The 25789-nt window shown below is 43.1% G+C and overlaps 1 protein-coding gene across 8 annotated transcripts in view; it reads left to right on the top strand.

Annotated features, from left to right (window-relative positions):
• The window catches only part of LOC146751316 (spindlin-W), a 180924-nt gene that overhangs the window by 97283 nt on the left and 57852 nt on the right, over positions 1-25789 (top strand). For 7 of the 8 annotated variants that reach the window (XM_085534785.1, XM_085534786.1, XM_085534784.1 and 4 more), the window contains one exon: positions 13792-13840. In XM_085534785.1, the coding sequence (XP_085390911.1) occupies positions 13792-13840 (49 nt within the window). Of the gene's footprint in view, positions 1-13791; positions 13841-14756; positions 14790-25789 lie in introns of all 8 variants that reach the window. The other variant, XM_085534791.1, reaches the window with a different exon arrangement.

Below are 25789 nucleotides of genomic sequence, written 5' to 3'. Positions count from 1 at the left end.
TTGCCTTCCTCGGTGGTTTTGGGGAGGGCCCCTCGCCGGGATCTTCCTCTACTTCCTCTTTCCGTTCCAGACGTGAGGACACACGTTCCCATCTCTGGCCTTCCACTGGGGTGACTGACACTGATGGTGGTGCTTCCTGTGGTTGGCTGGGATTAACTTGGCGCCTTCCCCTTAGGGTTTGGATCTCATTCTTGAGACTCTCTATCTCCTTCATAAGCCGTTTGTTCTGAGATCCCCCTGAGTTACACCACCCCTCACTCAAAGGTTCATTTAATTTCTCAAGGTCCCTCTGGTGTTCAGGAGTGAGATTACCTGATACTGGGGGTCCCGATGCTTCTGGCCCTTTTCCTGAGTCTCTCTGCACTATTCTTTGCAAGTCTCTCACTATTCTTTGCAAGTCTCTCTGCACTATATAGTAAGTTACTACAATTATTATAATTAGAGAGACTAACAACACAGTATCCAATTTGACACCCCAGTCATACTTAAGGAACTCAGAGCATTCGTGAGCCAGTCCGAGCACAGTGTCTGTGATGTTCGTTAGGCTGAAAGGGAGCCAAGCAGGTATCCCTATCCCTGGCTGCCATTGGCATAATGATTGTACAACTAACCCCCCCAACACGATGCTCTGAAGCTGGGACCACAGGAACATAAGGACCCTCAGTCCTACGTACAGGGCTGCTGAAATAAGCCACTTCATTACTGCCCAAAACATTGCCCAGAACATTGCTCGCATTCTCCACCAAAAATGTCATGGAGTTCCCTCTAGAGCTCACTCCGTGACAGTGGGAACAAACCCAGGGGAGGAGGAACAAAAGTGCCTCCCTTCTCTAACAGCACGGTGTGGCACGGCGCGGCGCGGCACGGCCCGACCACATGCCTGGAACCCTAGTTCCTTAGTTCCTAGCCCGTGTGGCTGGAACCCTAGCAATACCCTCCAGCTGACAGGCTTCTTTACCATCTAAGGTCCACATTACTGACCCAAGTGTCCCAACAATGGAGCATCCAGGTAACAATTTCCTAATTTGGGTGACATATTTAATCTTTTCCCTCATCTTGAATCTCACCTATTTTTAGAAGTAAAATAATAGTGGTGGTCTCCTTGTCCTCTCTTGTTCTCTTTTTCTTTTCATTCCAAGTGTGATGACACCTGCCACCACTTCTTTCCTTCTAGAGGAACAACATCAACATTGATTTTTCCTCCAATTGAGCTGGTTGAGCCTCTGTTATAAGTTCTGAGACTCGCTCTTGATTAGAAGACTCTCTCAGCTCAGAGATTCTCTCTTGGTTCAGACTTTCTTTCCCTTGTCCCAGAGACTTTCCCTTTTGGCTTGGAGGTTTTCTGTCTCGGCTTGGAGACCCTCTCACTCAACTCAGAGATTCTCTCTCTTTCTCTCATGGAGACTCTCCCTCTTGGTCTGGAGACTTTCTTGCTCAGTTTCAGAGACTCTCCCTCTCCGGGTTTGTGTTGAGTAAAGCTCAGTAGACATAAGACAGGCCCCAGACAATTTGTGCCTCTTAGATTTGTGGGGCTGTAACTGTCCTCCCTTAAATTCCTGCCTAAGTTTTCAGGGTTCTGCAGGTGTTCGGGAGTGAAATTCCATCAAACCAGGAGCACCTCTCCCAAGTCTCTCCTCGTTCCCTGCCACTCAGTATTCTGTGGCTTTGGGGAAGGCTTCCTCCAGATATTGTAAAAATAGCAAGTAAGACGATGAGGAACACATTCAGTGAGATTAACAACATGATTATTGACTGAACATTCCCAAAACATATAAAAGATTTGAGGAAGAAAATGGAAGCCTATTTAAAAGTCTTGCATTCTGTAAAATTATTAACTCCCTCTGGAGCATAACTTTCAATGTTCAAACTATAGCACACTGTATGCAGGCACCACATATGTGTTTTCACCAGTGATTCTAATTTATTTATTTATTTTTATGTATAAATACAACTTTAAAGAACAGAGTGGAAAACTTAATAAAGATCCAGTACATTCTACGTACTAAAATCCAGAACATGATGAAGTGTAATCCCTTAAAGAATCATTTTAAAGGAGAAAATAATTTCTTTTTTTTTTTCTCTCTTTTGTCAACAGTTTATGGGCTGGTTCGGCCTGATTCTATGACTAGTGGGACAGAGGGATTTCGCAAAATCCACACCTCCAGAGTAGGGAAACAGGGGACCCCAAAGTAATTTAAAAAAAAACAAAAACAGTGGCAATGATCTGAGGAGAAACAAACTAATTTACTAAATGTGGTTTCGGAATTCAAGATAATTATAATTGAAGCAAATAAATCACATATAATGAGAGAGTATCTGAAAGCTGTAGGCCTTACAGTAATACTGAAGTAGTGTGTGCAGTCAAAACAGGCAGCAGCGAAGGAGAAGAGCAGCAAAAAGAAAAGCCGAAGGAAAGCAAGAGAGTGTCAGATGACCCACCGCTGCCTTATATGCATTCCCCCTGTGCAGGAATGATAACAGCACAGTGAACAGTCTTCTGGGGAACATAGTTTCTTCTCCTTGGTATGGGGAACTGGGGCATTGACACTTCAATTCCCAGTACACTACATGATGTGGTGATGTGGAATACCTATTATCATAAAACCATGACATCCTTTTAAAAAGAAAAAAAAAAAAAACTAAGTTGGCACAATGCCAAAAATATATTGCTAATTTGACAAAGCAGCTGGGAGAGAGGAGTGAGAAAATATATAGAGAAATAACCCTGCATACAGTAAGGTTAGTGAAGAAGGAAGGGGAGGAGGTACTACATGTGCCAGAGCAGAAGTCCTCCTGTAGCTCATGGAGAAGACCATACTGGAGCAGACTGTCCCCCTGCAGCTCATGGTGTACCATGATGGAGCAGATATCCCCCATGCATCTCATGGAGGATCCCATATCGTAGCAGGTGGATATGCCCTGAAGAAGGCTGCAGCTCATGGAGAGTCAAAGTAGGAGCATACTCTGGGCTAGAACTACAGCCTGTGGAGTGGAGCCCACGGTGGAGCACTTGGTCTGGCAGTATATGCAGCCCATGGGGAGCACATGATGGATCAGTTTGAGAAGGACCATAGCCCATAGGAGGGACCTCATGCTGGAGCAGGTGAAGAGTGTGAGGAAGGATCAGCAGAGACATAGCATTTTGGACTGACTGCAACCTCCCCATTCCCTTTGGCCACTGGGAGGAGGTAGAGGAGTGTGGATGAGGGGAAGATGTTTTCAATTTGCTTTTAGTTTCATCTGCTCTTGTCTGTTATCACTAGGCAATAAATTACATTTATCTCCCTATGCTGAATCTGTTTTACTCATGACAGTAATTGGGGAGTGTCCTCCTTGTACTTATCTCATGAAGTTTTTTTTAAATCATATTTTCACTCCCTGTTCCTTTCAGGAGTGGGGAGTAAAGGAGTAGTGTTGTGAACTCAGCTGCCCACTAATTTGAAGCCATCAGAAGGAAAACAGCAAAATAGAGCAACACTTCTAAATACTGTTATTGTTGGTCTACTATAACAAGCTTTGAAGGAATAGCAAATTACATGAGTTAGCAACATTTCACAAATAAGAGTAGTAGTGAAGATACTTTTTTCAGTCTATATTCCTTTGCATGGCAGCAGTTCACCATGTTTTAATCATGGATGAATAGCACTTGTACAATGCACATCTATTTGTTTAATTACTAATGTTAGAACATACTGTTTTGTACTGTCTCTGTACTTTAGCATAAGCACCTATTAAGGAAATAATCATTCACATGCTTCTGTTATACAGATAGGAATATGTACAATTAAGTGACACAAGTTTAAGGATAAGAACACTGTTCAGAGTATGGTCTTCAAATACAAAACCAGTCTCTTGAGAAATATAAACTGTTTGATTATTTTTTTTTTAAGATTATAAATTAACTCCATTAGTATTTAAAAGCATTACATTATTTTAGATGCTTTTTATAATTGTGCAGTTACAATTGTACAGTTATACAGTCAATAGATAAACAGAGGTTAAACAGATGTTTCACATGAAACATTATCGTGATAGAAAGATAATCAGTGGGAAATGCTCACCAACATCAAAGACTCACCATAAACTCCACACAGAAGTGATCTTCAGAGAAAGAGATTTTGCCTTAGTGTTAGTCAGCCCTTAAATGAGATCTGGGAGAGGTGGAGCCAAGCTCCACCCCTTCTCGTAGTACAGCTGAATTACCTTCACCCGTGCTCCCGCAGATGACTCATTGCTTGCCTCAGGTGGTTAATCAGAGGTTCAGGCTGTGATCAACAGTTTCCCATACAATAATGAATGGGATAAAAAGCAGTTTGAGACAGCTCTGGTATGCTACTGCCATTTTTCTCTTACATCATTTTAGTTTTCCTGTGACTGAAAGGGGATCAGACAGGGAGATTTGGTGTGTTGTATTGCAGCGACTCGGCACGGACTCAGATGTGAACGATCCAAATCGTTTATTACAAGTTCTCACATCCCTTATATACCTTCACAAGTTGTTATTTTCTAACTTTCCCATCCGCCCTTACAACTTTCCCAAACATCTTACATGTCAACAAAGCATTCTACAAAACACTTTTCAACTGTCCATGCAGGCACATAACCAATCAGAGCTTTGAGACTCTTCTTCTCCTTGCAGAGGTGTCCTTGGTTCTCATGCTGTTTATCTTGCTCCACAGCTGCTGCTCTGAACAGCTTTTCTTGTATTCCCACATTGTATGTTTAACTAATACACCAGTGCAACTGCTAAATCAAGATTTTTTACATATACTTTGTGAGAAATAACTGAAATGTTTTTTCAGACACTGGATCTCCAGTGAAAAAGTTTGAATTTGTGATTGAAGTTCTGGGTGTCCTTCAGGCAGGAGCACACAACCAAAAACACATCATGTCCTCGTATCCCCTATCCCCCAACACCAAGAATACCTCTCGTTTCCCTGCTGATTGAGTACTCCAGGTTCACAATCTATCCAACACTTGCTAAGGTATTTACAGCTTGATTCAACCAACTTTTGATCTTTCTCACAATCTGTTACCTCTTGTTTATAGTGTCCATCTCATCCATTTCTCTAATCTTGACAGTTGAGCCTCTCACTATCTGCTTATCTGTTTATCCAAACATACCCAAGCTGGTATGTGAGGCTGGGAAAAAATAAACACAGTTTTAACCCTCACATACTTGAACTATGCAAGCAATTTGTTTTTAATGCTTTATCATTAGACTTGTGTTGATTTCAAAATCCTCACTTGCAAGAATTATTGCTTGACTATACCTTGTTAGCAGTAAGGAAAACGCTTTCCAGAGTGGAACCCCACCCCCCCCCCCCCCACATACACAGTACTGTGACATTTGAAACACTCCCCTCTCCATTCAAGTTTAGGTGTAATTTCAAAATCTATCCGGATGCTGTTGAACTTGGGCCCTACAAGTAATCTATAGCCTTATTGTGTTTTTTCCATTTGCGAAAGAAAAACCATATTGATGAGGTAATTCACTTGATTAAAGATAGATTCAGGCACATAGATTCATTGGATAACTTTGATTTTGGCCTTGTTCTGTAAGGATGAAAATAAAAGATGTTAAATGTAAGGATTTCGTGTTGTTCCATCTCCCTATTTATAGCTGCTATAGGCGAGGGAAATACTCATTGTTCAGTGAACTCCTGTTGCAATTTAGATGATGTCTAGCTATGTGAATTTCTACATGGTTCAGTAGTTTAAGTGAAGATGTTTTTAAAAGGAGTTTGTGTTTCCTTGAGACATTAATGTACTCAAACAGTGCAAAAAACAAATGTGAATTATTACCAATATATGTTGTTAGTACTTGGATGGGTATGTTTTTCGTGTACCTTGTTATAATCTCTTCTTGTACGTAGGCTATATTCACACTAATCATCTAAATGCTGTAACTGGGCATTGTCTTAAGCTGCTGACAGAAGAAACAGCAATACTCAGTCTACTTAGTTGGCTTTTGTTTTTAGAGCTCAGTACATGAAGAAGTTCTTATAATCAGGAACTGTCAAGATCATTTCACTTGACAGCAAGAAAAGGTATTCACCTCTCAAACTCTTAGTTATGTGTTGCAACTATTTGTTAGCTAGGTACATGTCACTTAATGCATGGAGACTGTATATGGATAGACAAGAAATTTTGGGCATAAGTGAATTTGAGAGAAAAGTCTAGAGCTTGAGTCCTATCGTAAATAAGAGGTGTGAAAGGTGAGTAGTTACTGAATAGGGAAAACACTCATTCCTAGTAGTGGACATAGCTTCTCCTTTATGGTTTTTGCAGCTCCTGTAAAAGATCTTCATTTTGTGTGCTTGTAGAATGCCTTTTCTCTTATTTTGGAAGGTTAAATGCTTTTCACTGTACAAGATTCAGAGTCTCTTAGCAGAGGACAAAAATCAATTTTGTGTTGAATCACTGCTGAACATATATGGATGTTTTTTTTATACAGTGTTTTAACTACCTGAGCTGATTTAGTTAAATCATACTTTGTCTCATAAACCGCAAATGGAAAACGTGAAATCTGTGTGTTCACGTTCTGATGATGCCCTTCCTTTACTTTTTGAAAATGTTTTGTTTTTTTTTTAATATAAACATATACTTTTAATTTTTTTTCCTCATTTACCTATGATCTGGCTAATGATTTTATGACAATGCATATTTAGTGGTTGCAGTTCACTCCTAAAGACTTTTGGGTTTCTAGTCACACTTTCTGTAATATCATCTTTTAATTTTTAGCTAATAGTTCTTATAATTGTGCAAAGGAAAGTTCTATTTACTTGGTCTTTTAATAGTCTAAAATTACAAATAGAATCTTTACTGTAGATATTAGCATAAAGGGCCTTGTCCCATCCCACTCAGTGAATTGTGAAGAAGATGAATCTTTGGAATTCCACCAAAGAGGCAACTGTCTAGCTGTTTGAGTCAACAAATTCTTCATTGCTGTCATACAAGGCTAATTTTTGAAAATTTGAATCTCCATTTTTAATGGCAGCTGGAATTTTATCTTTCCATAGATTCAGTACAAGTTCAAGTGTTGGAAACATAAAGTGTAGTCTTATTTTAATTCTGTAATTTCTGTCACTTGATATATGTCCTCTTTATTTCTCCATCTGAAAATCCAAGGATTAAATATTCATGAAAAACTTTAAGTTTAATGGCATTTTCAGTGATTGATTCATGTGACATTACTACTGTTATGAAAGTTAATTTTCAAAAGACATATGCCAAAGCTATCCTTGGAATTTGTGAATAATGTTAAAGAATTTGTTTCTTTGAATCTGTAGTGAAACTCAATTGTATTTTTCCATACGTGTAAATTTAGGCATTCATAGATAAGACTCTGAATATGTTTCTAAAGATACATGAGGTGCTTTTTTTATTTTATTGATAGACACCAAAGTTATACATGTGTATACATGTCCAGCACTCCCTGACCAGGTTTTTTTAGGTGTTCCATATGTAGAGGTTTACTGTTTAAGGCCAGCTGTTATCTTTCAACCCCAGTAGGCAGCTAAGTACCACACAGGAGCTTGCTCACTTTTCCCCCACTTCCCCATCTGGATTGGAAGTGTGAGAAACAGAAAAGCCCTTAATTCAGTGTAAGTGCTGCTTAGCATCATCTAAAACACTGCTGTGTTTTATTTTTATCCAAATCCAAAACACAACAGTACACCAACTACTAGGAAGAAAATTAATTATATCCCAACTAAACCAGAACTCAAACTTTACTTTTTTGAAATTATCTGACGTTACACAGTGTTTCAGGGTATGTTTGGATCCAAGAGACGGAATGTCTCAGGAGCAGAGACAAGCAAACTACACACTCAGCAGTACAGAGGGTTATAAGTTTTATTCAGCATACACACATTCATACACACAGGCGTTCACTTTAGATAATCCCAGTAAGCGGCAAGCAGAAGCTTCCTAAACAAGCATGCTATTATTTACTGACTCCTGAGAGATGGACAAAATGCCAAGAAGGAGAAGAAGAAGGAACTTGCCAGCAGTGGATTTGATAGGTAGTGCCAGCAGGGTGTCCCCTGCTTCAAAGTGCACTTTTCCTCTTTCCCCCACCATAGCCTCTCTCCTGCTTTTATTCTCCCCAGTCTACACGTTTTTTTCCATTTGCACACTATACCTGTGTGGCCAATGCATGATACAGAGACCAAGTGGAACACCTGCTTGCAAAATAGGTTCTTGCAAAACAAGGTAAACTACCAAAGTCAGCTCTCTCTACAAAATAACTTCCCTTAAAACTGTCAGAATACTTTGTTCCATCCCAGGATCATTCTTCGTACAGAGGCCTTTAGATCCTCTCTCAATCCAATTATTGGAGGAGATGATTTGACATATATATACATATATATATAAGGCAACAAAAGAAGCCAGATGCTGTCCAATGATTTATTACAAATTCTAAGCTACTAAGGAATGTGGAGAAGATGGGGAAATTAGTGATAGTAAAGAGAGAAATCCTAGAGAATGGTTTACAAAGCAGGAATAGTCACCACCAGGGATCCAGTGATGTTTCGTTGGTCCATAGGGAGGCAGCAAGTCAGTCAGCGACGTTTTGTTGATCTGCACGGCTGCAGTTTGGTGGAGAGAGTACCCGTTCTTTCTCAGAACTCTTCAGGTTTTTATCCTCTCCATAGTGTCCTTTTGGTCACCAGAGGCAGCAGCTGGTTGTCAGGGGCACTTCTGTCAGGGCTGACAGTAGTTGCCAGGGGTCTGTTTTGGTAGTCAGGGGCAACAGTAGTTGCAACAGCGTGTCCATAGTACATGCCTTTCCTGTTGGGTAATCAGCAGTTGATCACATGACTGTCATATGGTGGGCTGCTAGGTATGTGCACTGACTGCATGGTGGTCCTCTCCTCCGAGACAATCCCCATAAGCCAGCTTGAGTGCCCAAAAAGAAGCAGCAGCTGAAAAGCTTTCTCCTGGTCACTCAGCCATGTATGTTTCTCCTACCGCCATGTTCATGGTAACCATTAACCCCAAAAGGTTGTTGAGGAGGTTATGTCTTGTATTGGTGCTGCTGAACACGCTTTGAGCAAAAAAAAATGTTTCAGCTTCTTACAGGTCCCCAACACACAAAGAATTTTGATTTAGCAGAATGAAATGGCAATTTATTTCAATAACAGTACAAGTACAAATTATGCTTTGCAAAATATAGCAGTTGCAATCATAATACAAATGTGATTCTCATTGCTGGTCTCCATCATGTCTCCAATTGCTGGGAAGGAATACATGGGTTTAAACTGACTGAAGTCTGTTAGTGTCTTCAAAGTTCTTTCTGTTCAGCATATAGTTTTTATACCGTTTGCTTTATACTGAGTTTTTATACTTGGTTTGGTTGAGCCACAAATAAATACAAACATTCTGGTTTGGCTAACTCAGTGTCACGGGTTACTTAGATTTACCTATGCCCGTGACAGGGGAAGCCACCCCGTAGGGCCCCCCCCCCCCCCCCCGGGGCCCGGAAAGGAGGGGGAAAAGGGGAATGGGATAAAAACAGCGGCACATAACTAAATGTATAACTATAATAACTAAAATACACTACACATGCAAACATATATATATATATATATATATATATACATAAAATTATTGACTACACTCCCCCAGCATCAAATTCCCTTGTGGTACACATTGCACATCCCCATCCTTCTGCATTACCCACCAAGTGCACCCAGGTCCCTGGGCAAAGACAGTTCCACGGATAGGTTTGCCCTTTCCAGAAGCTGGAAGGACCCAAACAGCTTTTCCCAACATGTTCTTTACATGTACAACAGGGACCTTATCTCCTTCTATAGTGTGTAGGAGGCTAGATTGGCTAGGACCATCACGATTGACAGATCCTCTAGTATTGACCAACCAAGTGGCTTCTGCCAGATTCTTCTCCCAGTGCATAAATGTTCCACCACCCATTGCTTTCAACATAGTTTTCAACAACCCATTATATCGTTCAATTTTACCAGAAGCTGGTGCAAGGTAGGGATTATGATAAATCCACTCAATGCCATGATCCTTGGCCCAAGTATTTATAAGATAATTTTTGAAATGTGTCCTATTATCAGATTCAATTCTTTCTGGGGTGCCATGTCGCCATAGGACTTGTTTCTCAAGACCTAATATGGTGTTTCGAGCAGTAGCATGGGGTACTGCGTATGTTTCAAGCCACCCAGTGGTTGCCTCTACCTCTTAGCCCTCTAAGTGGGCTTACAATGAGGCTGTAGTTTGGAATGTGCATCCTCCAAAAGCCCACTGCACCCAGGAAAGATTGTGTCTCTTTCTTGCTAGTTGGTGGAGACATGGCAGTGATTTTGTCTATCACATCTGTTGGGATGTGACGACGCCCATCCTGCCACTTTATACCTAAGAACTGAATTTCCTGGGCAGATCCTTTTACTTTGCTTCGCTTAATAGCAAAGCCAGCTTGTAGAAGAATTTGGATTATCTGCTCTCCTTTTGTGAAAACCTCTTCTGCTGTATCGCTCCACACAACAATGTCATCAATGTACTGTAGCTGTAGGAGCACCACCCTGTTCCAGTACAGTTTGGACCAACCCATGGCAAATGGTTGGGCTGTGTTTCCACCCCTGGGGCAAACGGTTCCAAGTATACTGAATGCCCCTCCAGGTGAAGGCAAACTGTGGCTTACATTCTGCGGCCAAAGAAATAGAGAAGAATGCATTGGCAATGTCAATGGTGGCATACCATTTGGCTGCTTTTGACTCCAGCTCGTACTGGAGTTCCAACATGTCCGGCACAGCAGCACTCAGTGGGTGTGTGACCTCGTTCAGGCCACGGTAGTCTACCGTCAGCCTCCATTCTCCACTGGCTTTACGCACTGGCCATATGGGGCTGTTAAAATGTGAGTGAGTTTTACTGATCACTCCCTGATTCTCCAACTGGAGAATCAAATCATGAATGGGGAGCAAGGAATCCCTGTTGGTGCGATACTGCCGTCTGTGCACTGTCTTTGTAGCAATCGGTACCTGCTGCTCTTTTACTCGTAGCAGCCCCACAACAGACAGGTCCTCTGACAGGCCAGACAAAACAGACAGCTGCTTAATGTTGTCCATATCTACAGCAGCTATCCCAAAGGCCCATCGATACCCCTTAGGATCCTTGAAATGCCCCCTTCTGAGCTAATCAATACCCAGTATACATGGAGCCCCTGGGCCAGTCACAATAGGATGTTTTTGCCAGTCTTTGCCAGTGAGGCTTATTTCAGCCTCCAGCCCAGTCAATTCTTGAGAGCCCCCAGTCACTCTAGAAATATGGACTGATTCTGTTCCTTCATGACTGGAGGGCATTAGGGTGCACTGTGCACCGGTATCCACCAGTGCCTTATATTCCTGTGGTTCTGATGTGCCAGGCCATCGAATCCACACAGTCCAATAAACTCTATTATCCCTTTCCCTCCCCTGACTGAGGGCAAGGCCCCTCTATTGGTTACCTGTGATGACTGGAGCAACTCCACTGGTGGTTGGTATGTCTAGTAGTTCTTCCACCCGTGCTCGTAGTGCAGAAGTAGGCTGATCATGCCACTTCCTCATGTCTTCTCCACGGTCACGTAGGTAGCGCCACATGGAAACACGCGGTGCAATCATACTGTTGTTCTTTGCTCGAGCTGGGAAGCGTGTGCGTTTAACAGCTGAGAATTTTGATGATACAGGTGAGGAGTAGGACTGGAATACTTTGATCAGATCCTTCATTAGACCTGGTGGCTTGTACGAGTATTGACCTTCATCAGTTGTTTCTGATACTATTACGGGATCATTACGATTAGTTGATGGAAACAATTTCTTGTACATTTCATCTAGTCGGTCTTCTAGCCGTGAGATGGCAGAAACTGCGGCACGCAGTGGGGGGAGCTGCTGATCAATGTTTTGAAGTATCATAATCAGTTCAATAACTCGGGGCCTTCTCTCCTCGAATCCTCTAGATGCTGTTACCAATGACTGTGCAATTCTCTCTGGTGCTGTACTTGTGATTTTCTGCCACATATCAGAATCGGCCCTCACTCTCTCAGGATCACGTTCGCTTGGATCAGGGTTGTACATCATTTCCATCATGGTCAATTCCCTCAGGTACTGGATACCGTTTTGGACGGTATTCCAACTAGTAATTTTAGGCTTCAAAGCATCCCTGTAGGGGTACCTTTCTCTCTCGGCTTCTAACAGCCGCAGCCAGAGAGTGGCAGCTCCATCCGAACATCTGCTAATCCCTCTGTTGACACCTGCATCTTGGGCAATGCTTCCTAGTTGGCGAGCTTCATTACCATCCAGAGACAAGCTGTTGGCCCTGTTGTCCCAGCAGCGAAGCAACCAAGCAAGGATACCTTCATCTTGATGCCGTGTAAACTCCTTTCTTGAGCCTTGGATTTCAGTCAGCTTCAGAGGTCGACGATAAGTGATTTCCTCCTCATCATCAGTCTCTTCTTCATGCCTCTTGGTTTTTCCCTTTGCTTTTTTTGGTACTGCTCCATGCCCGGCACCTGGGTCTCTTGCTGCGCCCCCCTCTGCTTCTCCTTCTTTTCGTTCTAGACGCATGGACACCCGTTTCCATTTCTTGCCTTCCACGGGGGCAACTGATATTGCTACTGATGCCTCCTGTGACTGATCAGAGTTAACTTGGGCTTGAATCTCAGATCGGAAACTCTCTCTCTCCAGAATAGTATGATACAAAGCACGGTATGCATAAGCCAAACCCCACATAAGGTTTACCTCCTTAGATCTCTGACCCAAATACTCAATTTCTCAGGGTCCCTTAGGTGTTCAAGAGTGAAATCTCATGACATTACCGGTCCCCATGCTTCTAAGACTTTTCCTAAACCTTTCCATATTCCCTGCCAGTCATCATTCTCTGGTTCTGGAGGAGACTTCCGCATAGAACGAATGTATAGGATTACATATACATTCATTAATAGTGATAACATGGATACAAGTATGAACCCTATCTCAGTTATTGAAGGGTGTGCGGAAATCTGAGTGTACAGCCTATAAAAAGCAGTTTTTTTTAACCTGTACAATGGATTAAACATGGTGGTGTTTGTAAAATTGCCTATTCCATCTGGGATGCAAGTGTTTGTATGATTCACAATTCCATCTGGGGTGTAGATGCCAAAATTCGGACCATACCACATCTCATATAAGTACCAGGCAGGTGTCTCCATCAGTATCCACCTTATTAGGCCATATACCTGCACAATTCCACAACAACAAATTATGGTGTTAATAGTTGACCAATACTTTGAGAAGATCATAATTGCTTTCAATCCCTTAAACAGAGCAACTGGGATGAAGAGTGGATTCATAGCTGGCAGGCTCTGTAAAAGTCAGAGCTAGCTAGCTTTGCTCTAAGAGAGAAAGAAATCCCTTTGTTTTTTATACAAAAATTAGCTAGCAATGCTGAGAATGTGCAGCTGCCCTTAATGTTGACAATTTGTCTGGTATTTCAAGGTCACGTTCTCAGTGAGCAGCTACAAAAAGATAACACTCCCGTTTAATTATGGCACATGTTTCACAGTCATGAATAATCTGCGCAATAGCGTCCATGGTTACACGTACACATGGTGTACATGTGTTACATGTACACATGGTGTACATGGTACAGAGATCCTTCTTCCATTCTAGGAGTTCGTTGATCAGTTCCAACATGGAGTGTTGGAATTTTTTACATTTTGACTTCAAAACGAGGTTTTTTCTCTAAGATACCTTTTTGGCATTGTACATAAACAGATTTCGTTTTTCACTTATTCCATCTTTTATATTTTAGGTCATGCAAGAGTCTCTGCCAGCATGATGAAGAAAAGAACTTCCCACAAGTAAGTTGCTAATATTTTTATTTAAGTATAGTTCTCAATAACTGAAATTACAATTCTACAAATCTCTTATCTGAATTGTTCTGGTCACTTTGCTCTTGAAAACTATGTGGAATAGTATGCAGCTAGTGTATGTGTGTAGAGTCAGACTTTAATTCTTTTGGGAGGGTGGTAGGAAAGAATGCACCATTGATAGAGATCTAAATATCCTTTTGAATGTTACTCTGAGAGAAATTATCCTGTGAATACAATTCTGTATTTTACTCTAGAATTCAGAGACAAGATTTCAAGCCGGAAGTTGAACGCATGTACTCTAGGATTCATTACAGCTTTATTTTTTGAAAAGGATTTTTTTTTTTTTTTTTTTTTTAATAAAGAACAAGATGAAGCACTTCTTATATACGGCTGTTATTTAAATGTGAAGGATACTTGCTCATCTTAGACATTCATGGCACGTATTATTTTTGCTACTATGTTTTGAAATAGTAGCAGCTAAACATTGATGAGTAAATACAAGAAGACTGAGGCCATAGCTTGGACATTTTTGAACTTCATGTCTAACAGCTGCTAAATGCTGCATGTCTAGTGGGAAAACTAAAAAATAAGCTGGGGAAGGATGAAGCATTAAGATGCTACTAGTTATATTTTAAATATGAATTCCTATATTGGTGGCAGGCAACGTGCATCAATCCAAAACAATTTGTCTGGCAGGAATATCTTCTATGATTAATGTTTAGGAATTAGTATTAACTGCTTCCCAGCCATAACACCTGATGTAAAATTAATTCCTTGCACCAACTCTTCACTATTCATTCTTTTCTGTCTATCTCCTTACAAGGCAAAGATAAACATGTATTTGTTTAGAGACAGGTAGACTTGGTTAAAACTTAATTTCTCTTGTTCTTTTTCAACCGCTCAGAGAAAGGAGTGTATGATGGGAAGACTATCAGAGGTGGGTTGTTTTTTGTACTTGAGGGTGGCTAGATTTGTCTTTATTGTTCTGATGATATACACTTATTCAAATAGCTAAATAGGTTGTATATTTGTTAGCATAAAGGCTTTTATGGGGCATGTTAAGCTGTGATCCCAAATCACGTGATTTTGAGACATTTAAGCACCCAACTGAGTTTTATGTTAATTTAGCCTAGTCTAATTGTTTTGGAATTGTTTGGTTAAGGTTTTATTTTGTAGCAAATCAAGACAACATACTGTGTGCTAATCACTGACTTCTCAGAACGACAGAGACTACTATAGTTGTTTATATTTGATATTCAATGCTTACAATTTTGAAATGAACAAGTAACAGTAAGTAGTGCTGTTTACATATTTATAGTAAGAGTGGGATGTGAATGAATATATACAAATGCCGACGTACTCTGAGTTGTTACAACCAATCATGAATTAGTAATACATACATTGTCATTGATTTAGTTATGATAACTTACATTTCCTCATTTAAAGGAAAAAGATGAACGAGTCTAATGACGCTTGAAGACCATAGGGGAGATTCTAAACCAGGTTCAGAAAATTCACAGGGGAGGGAGGAGCTAACTCGATGGAATAAGGGAACTGAAGAAGTGATAAAATGAGCTATGTGTATTAATTTTCAGAACTCTTCTTAACTAAAATGTTAGTTAACCATAGACCCTTTTGGAAGGTGTTCCCATGGTTATAGGCAAGCTTCAAAAGGGCTGTTCTTTTGAGTGTTCCATCAGTCTCAGTGGATAGTGATGAATGTGAAGCTGTCCTGGATTCAGCTAGGACAGAGTTGATTTTCTTCATAGTGTATGGCATGATGCTATGTTTTGGCTTTAGGAGAAAAACAATGTTGATGACACACTAATGTTTTAATTATTGCCAAGGACACTGCAAATTTTAAGCTTCTTGTGTTGTCCTGACAGTGGATAGACTGGGATTGCACAACAAGCTGAGAGGTCAGAGAACCAGGACAGCTGACCTAAAGTGGCCAAAGGGATATTCCATACCATATGACACCATGCAAAAAACTATAAAACTGACAGGAGTTGGCTGAGGGGGCCAGCTGCTGCTCAAGGACTGGCTAGGCATGGGTCAATTGTTAGTGAGCAATTGCACTGTGTGCTTGTTTTGTAAATATATAAATATGTATATATTATTATTATTATTATTATTATTATTATTATTATTATTATTATTATTATTGCTCTCTTCCTTTTCTATCTTAGTAAATAGTTTTAATCTCAGAATTTTCCTTTCTTTTTTTTCCATTTTTTTTTTTTTTTTTTTTTTCTGATTCTCCATCCCACTGGGAGGGTGGGAGTGAGCAAAAGGCTATGTAATACTTAGCTGCCTGCCAGGTTAAACCACAACAATCCTTGTGCTGTCCAATGTGGGGCTCAAAGGACTGAGATAGTGACAAGTCTGACCAGAGCATGTAAAAACAAAATTGTTAGAGGTATTATAGTAATTTAATAGCTGCTGGTCACAATGCTGACATTTCTGTTCACAATGTGGTTTATTTAATCTCAAAGTTGTTTTTCTTAACTCCTTCTGGATTTTTTATCACTTCTGGAGGTTTGCCTAAGCTTATTTATGGTTTTGACAGTTTATATATAGCATGTGCTCATGTTATACCAAACACAAATTTAATTTGGTATTTGTTCTCAGTAGCATCATTCTCACACTTCAGAAACCTTATGGTAGAAGCTCTTAACAAGTAGTCTTTACTCCAGGAAATTAAAAATAGTTTTTGAACATTTTGAATATACCCGGGATGTTCAAACTAGCACAATCCTATTGCTATGCTTTCTGCATGTGTTTCCAGTTTTATTTATGTTTAAGAAACTATTCAAAAATACTGCCTAGAGATGTACCCTGAGACAGGATGGTTGTGGGTGACAAGGTATGTGGGAAGATATTGGCAGGTATTTATCACAATTTTCACTTTTGATGGGTTTGGAACTCACCCCTGAACAAATGCAGAATGTTTTGAAAAGGTATGGTCTGATCCTAGTGATGCCAGATTTACAGCTTGTTGCACTGTGCTGGAATCTAGCCTGCATCTATCAAACACTATTCAAGTTTATTCAGCACCCTCAAAAGCAAGAAAATTCCTCTGGATCTGACTCAAACCCTGCAACAGGCCCTCTGGCTGAACCAGAGAACCAACCCATGCCAGTATCCATTGTCTCTGTCCACAAGCAGAAACAATAGACATGAATGTCCACTCATTTAGTAAGGAATGAAGAAGAGGATGAGGAAGGCTACTTCATAGCAGGACCATCATGAGAATGGGAGGAAGAGGCAGAGATTATAAATTTTAAATTAACCACTCAGTGTCTATCCCTAGGTGAGGTATGAAATGTGCAGAAAGATTTCAGCCACTGTCCAGATGAGCACACTGTCACCTGGCTATTCTGATGCTGCAATAATGGGGCCTATAGACAGGATTTAGTGGTCATGGAAGCGAGACAACTGGGATCCTCCCTAGGGAATGGGACACTGAGAAAGCAATTGCAAAAAGTGGAAAATCTCTCTCCGCCTGGATGTAACTCCTGTTAGCCATGAAAGAAAGGTATCCCAACAAGGAGGTATTGATCTGGAAAAATGGAGAAGAACAAGCAGTGAATGAATTGGCTGACCAACACCTACAATAGAAAGAAAGTCTCCCTTCCTCCCTACAGGCCTTGATTTCAACTCAGGAGAAAATGTCCCATGAATTCCAGCCTATTGTCCAAAGACAATAGGCCTTACTCCCCGCTAGTATGGACCTCAGCTACCAAAAGTGTGTGTTCTTCTGTTAAAACGAGAAGACATGGTGGATACACACTACATGACACCGTGTGGTTTTACCTGCATGACCACAGGGAGGATATGAGGAAACGGGATGGAAAACCCACCTCAACCCTAGAGGAATGAATACATGATATAAACCCTCGCAAAAAAGAGTTCTTCCAAGAAAATGACCACTCCAGTTTCCATTGAGCAGTTCTCTTATCAGAATAGATATTTTGATCTTATTTCTGAGTTTAATAAACATTTTGGTTGGTATTCATGAGAAGTGAGTAAGAAATATGGTAACCAGGACTAGAAAGGCCCTGCCTCCATCCAGGTGAAGAGACAATTGGTTATATTGGACTGTGTGGGTTCAATAACCTGGTACATCAGGTCAACATCAGTGGACACTAATGCACAGTGTATCCTAATGCCATCAAGTTATAAAGGGGCAGAACCCATTTATATTTCAGGAGTGACAGGGGGATCCCAAAAGGTGACTGTATTGGAGGCCAAAGTGAGCCTAACTGTGAATGAGTGGCAAAAGTAATCCACTGTAACTGGCACAGAGGCTCTGTGCATCCTTGTAAATGCTAGAAGTTGAATACAACCTGGAGTCAAAGGCAGCCCAGTGGTATGCCACAATTTCACTTGGATTGACATCTAGTTCACCTGGAATTGCCTGTCCCATGGTTGGAAACACAGCCCTACCATTTGTCATGGGCAAATACATTGATGACATCATTGTGTGAGGCAAATTTTTGAGTAAGGGAAGAAAATAATCCAGATCCTTCTGAAAGTTTTTTTTTCCATAAAACTAATTAAGGTCATGGGATCTGCACAGGACATCCAGTTCTTATGAATAAAATGGCAAAATGGATGTTGTAAGATCCTTATGGATATGATCAATAAAATAACTGATGTCTTCACCAACTAACAAAGAAGAAATACAAGCTTTCTTAGATGTTGAGTGTTTCTGGAGAATGCATGTTCTGGATTAAAGTATGATTGTAAACCCTCTCTATCAAGCAACTGAGCAGATGGGGCAAAAGTGTTCTGAGGAGCAAGCCAGCTAGATTGATTACCAGAGCTTTAAATTCGATGGGGGAAGGAGGTGGAGTTCCTTGTGACAGGGAAGGTGCAGGAAACACTGTCATTTTAGGAAACTGTGGGGAAAAACCTTTCAATTGTCCCATAGAATCCTTTGAGGACTCCTCAGAAAGATAACATTGCCAATAATACAGCTGAAATCTTCTTGCATCCATCTAGAGATATCTGCACCCTCAAGTGCATACCTGCATCCTTAAAGTGCATAATTTCCACTGAGATCAAGATCTAAGAGAAACTGAGAAAAGGTGGCAGGAGGGCTGCATAGATGAGCAAGGAACTCATGGATAAACTAAAAGGAAAGAAGAAGGTCCATGAAATGTGGGAAGACTATCCACAAGGGAAGAGTATAGGAATGTTGTCAGGGTCTGTAGGGTTGCAACAAGAAAGGCTTAAGGCCCTCTTGAAATTAAAGCTTGAAAAGGAGGTAAAGCATAACAAAAAAAGGTTTTTATGTATGTCAGTAGTAAAAGGAAGACTGGGGAAAAAGACCTTAAAGATCATCAAGTCCAACCGCAACCTAACCATACTTCTCTAACTCTAACAACCCTCCACTAAATCATGTCCCTGAGCACCATATCCAAATGGTTTTTAAATACATTCAGGGATGGTGACTCAACCACCTTCCTGGGGAGCCTATTCCAGTGCTTAACAACCCTTTCTGTAAAGTTTTTCCTGATATCCAACCAAACCTCAGAGAGCATCTAGCCAAAATCAATGCACACAAATCCATGGGCCCTGACAGGATGCACCCACAAGCCCTGAGGGAGCTGGCAGAAATGACTGCCAAACCACTCTCAACCAGTCTTCAAAAAGGGAAAGATGCAGGACCTGGGAAACTACAGGCCAGGCAGCCTCACCTCTGTCTCTGGGAAGGTGATGGAACAACTTAATCTGGATACCCTCTCTAAGCAATTGGAAGAGAAGTTTATCAGGATTAGTCAATATAGATTCACCAAGGGGAAATCATGATGGACCAACCTGGTAGCTTTCTGTGATGACATCTATGACGGCCTGTCTCTGAGGGGTAAGAGGGTCTTAGCTAGGAACTGGCGGGACTTATTGACGGGTCTTTAAACTAGGCATGAAGGGGGAAGGGGACAAAAAAAGGCCACTGGGGTTGAACAGGTCATTTGAGGGCTCGTACCAAACTCCCTGGGCAAAGATGGAAGAGTGCAAAGGGATGGAGTAAGGCAGGGGGACGCTGGGGATACTGCTGTTCTAGGGGATCCTAGATCCCCTATAAAGGCGGTGAGATGGAAAGCCCGGCTGAAGTGCCTTTATACCAATGCACGTAGCCTGAGTAATAAGCAGGAGGAGTTGGAAACTGTGATGCACTCAGAAAATTATGACCTTGTTGCTATCACAGAAACGTGGTGGGATGACTCCCACAACTGGAATACTGACATTGATGGCTATCAGCTCTTTAGAAGGGACAGGCGAGGTAGGAAGGGTGGGGGAGTTGCCCTCTATGTCAGAGAGTGGATAGACTGTGAGGAGCTCCCTCTGAGAAACAGTCAGGAACAGGTTGAGAGCCTGTGGGTTAGAATTAGAGATGGGATTAACAAAGGTCAGCTGGTGTTAGGGGTATACTACAGGCCACCTGAACAAGGAGAAGCTGCCTATGAGGCTTTCTTACTCCAGATGCGTGAGGCGTCCTGCTCACGGGCTCTCGTCCTGGTAGGAGACTTCAACCATCCAGACATCTGTTGAAAAGACCACACGGCGAGCTGCAAGAGGTCCAGAAGGCTCGTAGAATCCACTGACGATAACTTTCTGGTCCAGGTATTGGACAGACCGACCAGAGGTGAAGCGTTGCTGGACCTGCTGCTCACCAATGCAGTGAGCAATGATCATCAAAGGCATCAAGGTAGGAGGCAGTCTGGGCTGCAGCGACCATGCCCTGGTTGAGTTTGTAATCTAGAGGGATGTGGGCCTGGCAAAGTGCCGGGTCAGGACCCTGAACTTCAGAAGAGCAAACTTCAAGCTGCTCGAGGGATTGTTGGCCAAGATCCCCTGGCACGCTGTTCTTAAAGACAAGGATGTTGAGGAGAGCTGGCTGCTCTTCAAAGATGCCCTCCTGAAAGCACAAGAGGTCTCCATCCCTCTGAATAAGAAAGTGAGCAGATGAGGTAGGAAACCGGCATGGCTCGGCAAGGACCTGCTGAGAGAACTGAGGGCAAAAAAGGAATGAACAAACTCTGGAAAAAAGGCTGTGTCACCTGGGAAGAATACAGAGATGCTGTCCGGACTTGCAGACGTGGGATCAGGAATGCCAAGGCGCGGGCAGAACTGAACTTGGCGAGGTATGTGAAAAACAATCAGAAGACTTTCTACAGGTACATTGGCCAGAAGATACAGGCCAAAACGGGTGTACCTTCTTTGGTAAATTTAAAAGGAGAACTGGCTTCAACGGATGAAGAGAAAGCTGAGGTATTGAATGAGTTCTTTGCCTTGGTCTTCTGTGGTGGCCAGGATTCTAGTCTTTCTCACATCCCTGAGCCCTGCATCCCCAACCCTCTATGTGAGGACCGGGGAGGTAAATCCCTCCCCACTGTAAGGGCTGAGCAAGTCCGAGAGCGCCTCTTGAGACTGAATGGGTACAAGTCTATGGGGCTGGATAGTGTGCATCCCAGGGTCCTGAAGGAGCTGGCTGAGGTGGTTGCTGAGCTGCTCTCCTTCATATTCGAGAAGTCGTGGCTGTCAGGTGAGGTCCCAGATGACTGGAGGAAGGATCATGTCACTCCCACATACAAGAAGGGAAGCAGGGAGGACCCAGGGAACTACAGGCCGGTGTGTCTCACCTCAGTGCCTGGGAAGATCATGTAACAGATCCTCCTCGACGACATGCTGGATCACATGAAGAATGAGCGTGTGATCCTAGACAGCCAGCACAGCTTCACCAAGGGAAGGCCATGCTTAACCAATCTTGTGTCCTTATACGATGGAGTAACGGTGTCGGTTGACGAAGGGAAGGCGACTAATGTCATTTACCTGGACTTGAGCAAGGCCTTTGACATGGTGCCCTACCACATACTCATCTCCATGTGGTTTTGATGGGTGGACCACTCGATGGATAAGAAATTGGTTGAAAGGCCGCAGACAGAGGGTGGTGGTCAATGGCTCTATGTCCAGATGGAGGCCGGTAACGAGCGGTGTCCCCCAGGGCTCTGTCTTGGTATCGGTGCTCTTTAACATCTTTATCAATGACATCGATGATGGAATCGAGTGCACCCTCAGCAAGTTTGCTGACACAAAGCTGAGTGGTGCAGTCGACACGGAGGAAGGAAGGGATGCCATTCAGAGGGACCTCGACAGACTTGAAAGGTGGGCCCAGGTGAACCTAATGAGGTTCAAGATGGCAAAGTGCAAGGTTTTGCACTTGAGCCGGAAGAAGCCCAGGCATCTGTACAGACTGGGAGGAGTGATCCTTGTGAGCAGCTCGACAGAGAAGAACCTGGGGGTCCTGATGGACGAGAAACTTAACATGAGCCATCAGTGTGCTCTTGCAGCTCAGAAGGCAAACGGTATCCTGGGCTCCATCAGGAGAGGGGTGACCGGCAGGGACAGGGAGGTGATTCTCCCTCTTTACTCTGCTCTTGTGAGGCCCCATCTGAAGTACTGTGTCCAGGTATGGAGTCCTCAGTACAAGAAAGATTTGGAGCTGTTGGAAAGGGTCCAGAGGAGAGCGACGAAGATGATCAGGGGACTGGAGCACCTCCCCTATGAAGACAGGCTGAGGGAGCTGGGCTTGTTCAGCCTGGAGAAAAGAAGGCTGTGGGGTGACCTCATTGCAGCCTTTCTGTACCTGAAGGGAACTTATATCCAGGAGGGGAGTAAACTCTTTGAAAGGGCTGATAATAGCAGAACAAGGGGAAATGGATTTAAGTTGAAAGAGGGAAGATTTAGGTTGGATGTAAGGGGGAAGTTCTTTACTAGGAGAGTGGTTAGGTCCTGGAACAGGCTGCCCAGGGAGGTTGTGGATGCCCCGTCCTTGGAGGTGTTTAAGTCCAGGTTGGATGGGGCCCTGGACAACCTGATATAGTAAATGTGGAAGTCTGGTGGCCCTGCCAGTCAGGGTGGCTGGAACTTCATGATCCTTGAGGTCCCTTCCAACCCAAGTCATTCTATGATTCTCTGACATCACTGGCTGGGTAGATGGGGAGAGAGCAGTGGATGTTGTGCAACCTGACTTCAGCAAGGCAACTGACACCATCTCCCAAAACATCCTTGTGAAGAAACTTAGAAAGTGTGGGGTAGATGAGTAGATGGTGAGATGGACTGAGAACTGGATGAATGGCAGAGCTCAGAGGGTTGTCATCAGTGACGCAGAGTCTGGTTGGAGGCCTGTAACTAGTGGTGTACCCTAGGTGTAGGTGTTGGATATGGTCTTGTTCAACATCTTCATCAATTAACTGGATGAAGGGATGGACTACACCCTCAGCAAGTTTGCTGAGGATACAAAACTGGGAGGAGCAGCTGACACACCAGAAGGCTGTGCTACCATTCAACAAGACCTGAACAGACTGGAGAGTTAGGCAGTAAGAAACCAGATGAGGTTTAACAAAAGCAGAAAGAAGACAGAAGTCATAAATTAGATAGTAACCATCCAATTCCTATCCCCATCTGAGTTGCTAGATTTGCAAAAATATTTCAGCCATCATCCAGGATAACAGGGTCACTAGTCAGGAATTAGAAAAGAAGGAAGTGAAGCAGCTGGGATTCCTCGCTTAGGGAGAGGGTTATTGACATAGCAATTGGAAAAGGGGCACAAGTCCTCATCCTCTGTTAGGTGTGAAGGATAGGTAGGAAGTGTAGAGACTTGCACCTGGGGAGGAATAACCACATGCATCAGTACAGACCTGCTGAAGAGGAGCTCTATAGGGAAGGACTTGGGGGTCCTGGTCCATGAGCCAGCAGTTTGCCCTTGTGTGACCTTGTGGCCCAGAAAGCCAATGGTATCCTGGGGTGCATTAAAAAGAGCATGGCCAGCAGGTCGAGGGAGGTGATCCTTCCCCTCTACTCTGCCCTGATGAGACCACATTTAGACTACTGTGTCTAGTTCTGGACTCCCCAGTTAAAAAAAGACAGGGGTATGCTGGAAGGTGGCCAACAGTGGGCCACAAAGATGATAAAGGGCCCTTATGAGGAAAGGCTGAGAAACCTAGGTCTGTTCAGCCTGAAGAAGACTGAGATAGGATCTCATAAATGTTTATAAAGACCTAAAGGGAGGTGGAAAGCAAATAGATGAGGCCAGGCTATTCTCAATTTATGTAGTGATAGGATAAGAAGCAATGGCCTAAAACTTGTACATAGGAAGTTCTGCACTAACATGCAGAATAACTTATTTATGGTGAGGGTGATGGAGCACTGGAACAGGTTGTCCAGAGAAGCTGTGGAGTCTCCTTTTATGGAGATATTCAAGACCTGTCTGGACATCTAACTGTGATCTAACTGTGACCTGCTTTATCAGGATGGTTGGACTCATGGACCTCTTAAGGTCACTTATAAACCCTGTGATTCTGTGACCAAGAAGAAGAATGATTTCACATGGGACCCTGTGCAAGAGACACAATTTGTAGGAATAAAATGGCAGGATAGATGTCATCAGAGCCTCATGGATCTCAGACAACTGGAAGAAAAAGAGGTTATCAGGAGTAGTCAGCATGGGTTCACCAAGGGGAGGTCATGCTCGACCAAACTTGTGGCCTTCTATGATGTTGTCACATCCTGGGTGGATGGGGGGAGAGCGGTAGATGTAGTCTACCTTGATTTCAGTAAGGCGTTTGATACTGTCTCCCATGACATCCTTATAACAAAGCTGAGGAAGTGTGGGATAGACGAGTGGACGGTGAAGTGGGTCGAGAATTGGCTGACTGGCAGAGCACAGAGGGTTGTAGGTGGTGCAGAGTCTGGCTGGAGACCTGTAACCAGTAGTGTCCCCCAGGGGTCTGTGCTGGGTCTGGTCTTGTTCAACATATTCATCAGTGACCTTGATAAGGGCATAGTGACCACCCTCAGAAAGTTTGCTGATGATACGAAGCTGGGAGGATTGGCTGACACACCTGAAGGCTGTGCTATCATTCAGCAAGACCTGGACAGGCTGGAGAGATAGGTGGTAAGAAACCGGATGAGGTTCAAGTAAGCATAGTCTTGCACCTAGGGAGGAAGAATTGCATGCACCAGTACAGGTTGGGGGATGACCTGCTGGAGAGGAGCTCTGCAGAGAGGGACCTGGGTGTCCTGGTGGATGATAGGTTGGCCATGAGCCAACAGTGTGCTCTCATGGCCAAAAAGGCCAATGGCATTCTGGGGTGCATTAAAAAGAACATGTCCAGCAGGTCGAGGGAGGTGATCCTCCCCCTCTACTCTGCCTTGGTAAGGCCTCACCTGGAGTACTGTGTCTAGTTCTGGGCTCCCCAGTACAAAAAAGACAGGGACCTCTTGGAAAGAGTCAAGCAGAGGGCCACAGAGATGGTGAAGGGCCTAAAGCATCTCCCCTATGAAGAAAGGCTAAGTGAACTGGGTCTGTTGAACCTTGAGGAAAGAAGACACGATCCAGGTCTATAAATACCTAAGGTGTGGGAGGCAAAGTGGTGAGGCCAGACTCTTTTCAGCAGTGTGTGGAGACAGGACAAGGTATAATGGCCAGAAACTGGAGCATAGGAAGTTCCTCATGAATGTGCGCAAGAACTTCTTTACGGTGAGGGTGACGGAGCACTGAAACAGGCTGCCCAGGGGGCTGTGAAGTCTCCTTCTCTGGAGATATTCAAGACCCACCTGGGCACCCACCTGTGCGACCTGGTGTAGGGAACCTGCTTTGGCAGGGGGATTGGACTCGATGATCTATGGAGGTCCCTTCCAACCCCTATGATTCTGTGATCTGGTTGCAAGACTGCATCAAGAGAGTGGTGACCAGTGGCTCAACATCCAGATGGAGATCAATAACGACTGGTGTCTCTCAGGGGTCAGTACAGGGACAGATGCTCTTTAATTTCTTTATCAGTGACATCAACACTGGGATTGTGAGCACCCTCAGCAAATCTGCAGATTACATGCCTGAGGGACAGACTGCTACACAGGCATGTGCAG

The sequence above is a fragment of the Coturnix japonica genome, unplaced genomic scaffold, assembly GCF_054131305.1.
Source record: "Coturnix japonica strain WE unplaced genomic scaffold, WE-NBRP24 Scf099, whole genome shotgun sequence".
In the NCBI taxonomy this organism is placed as follows: domain Eukaryota; kingdom Metazoa; phylum Chordata; class Aves; order Galliformes; family Phasianidae; genus Coturnix; species Coturnix japonica.
The sequence above is the reverse complement of the archived record's forward strand: the minus strand, read 5'-3'. Positions and strand labels throughout refer to the sequence as shown.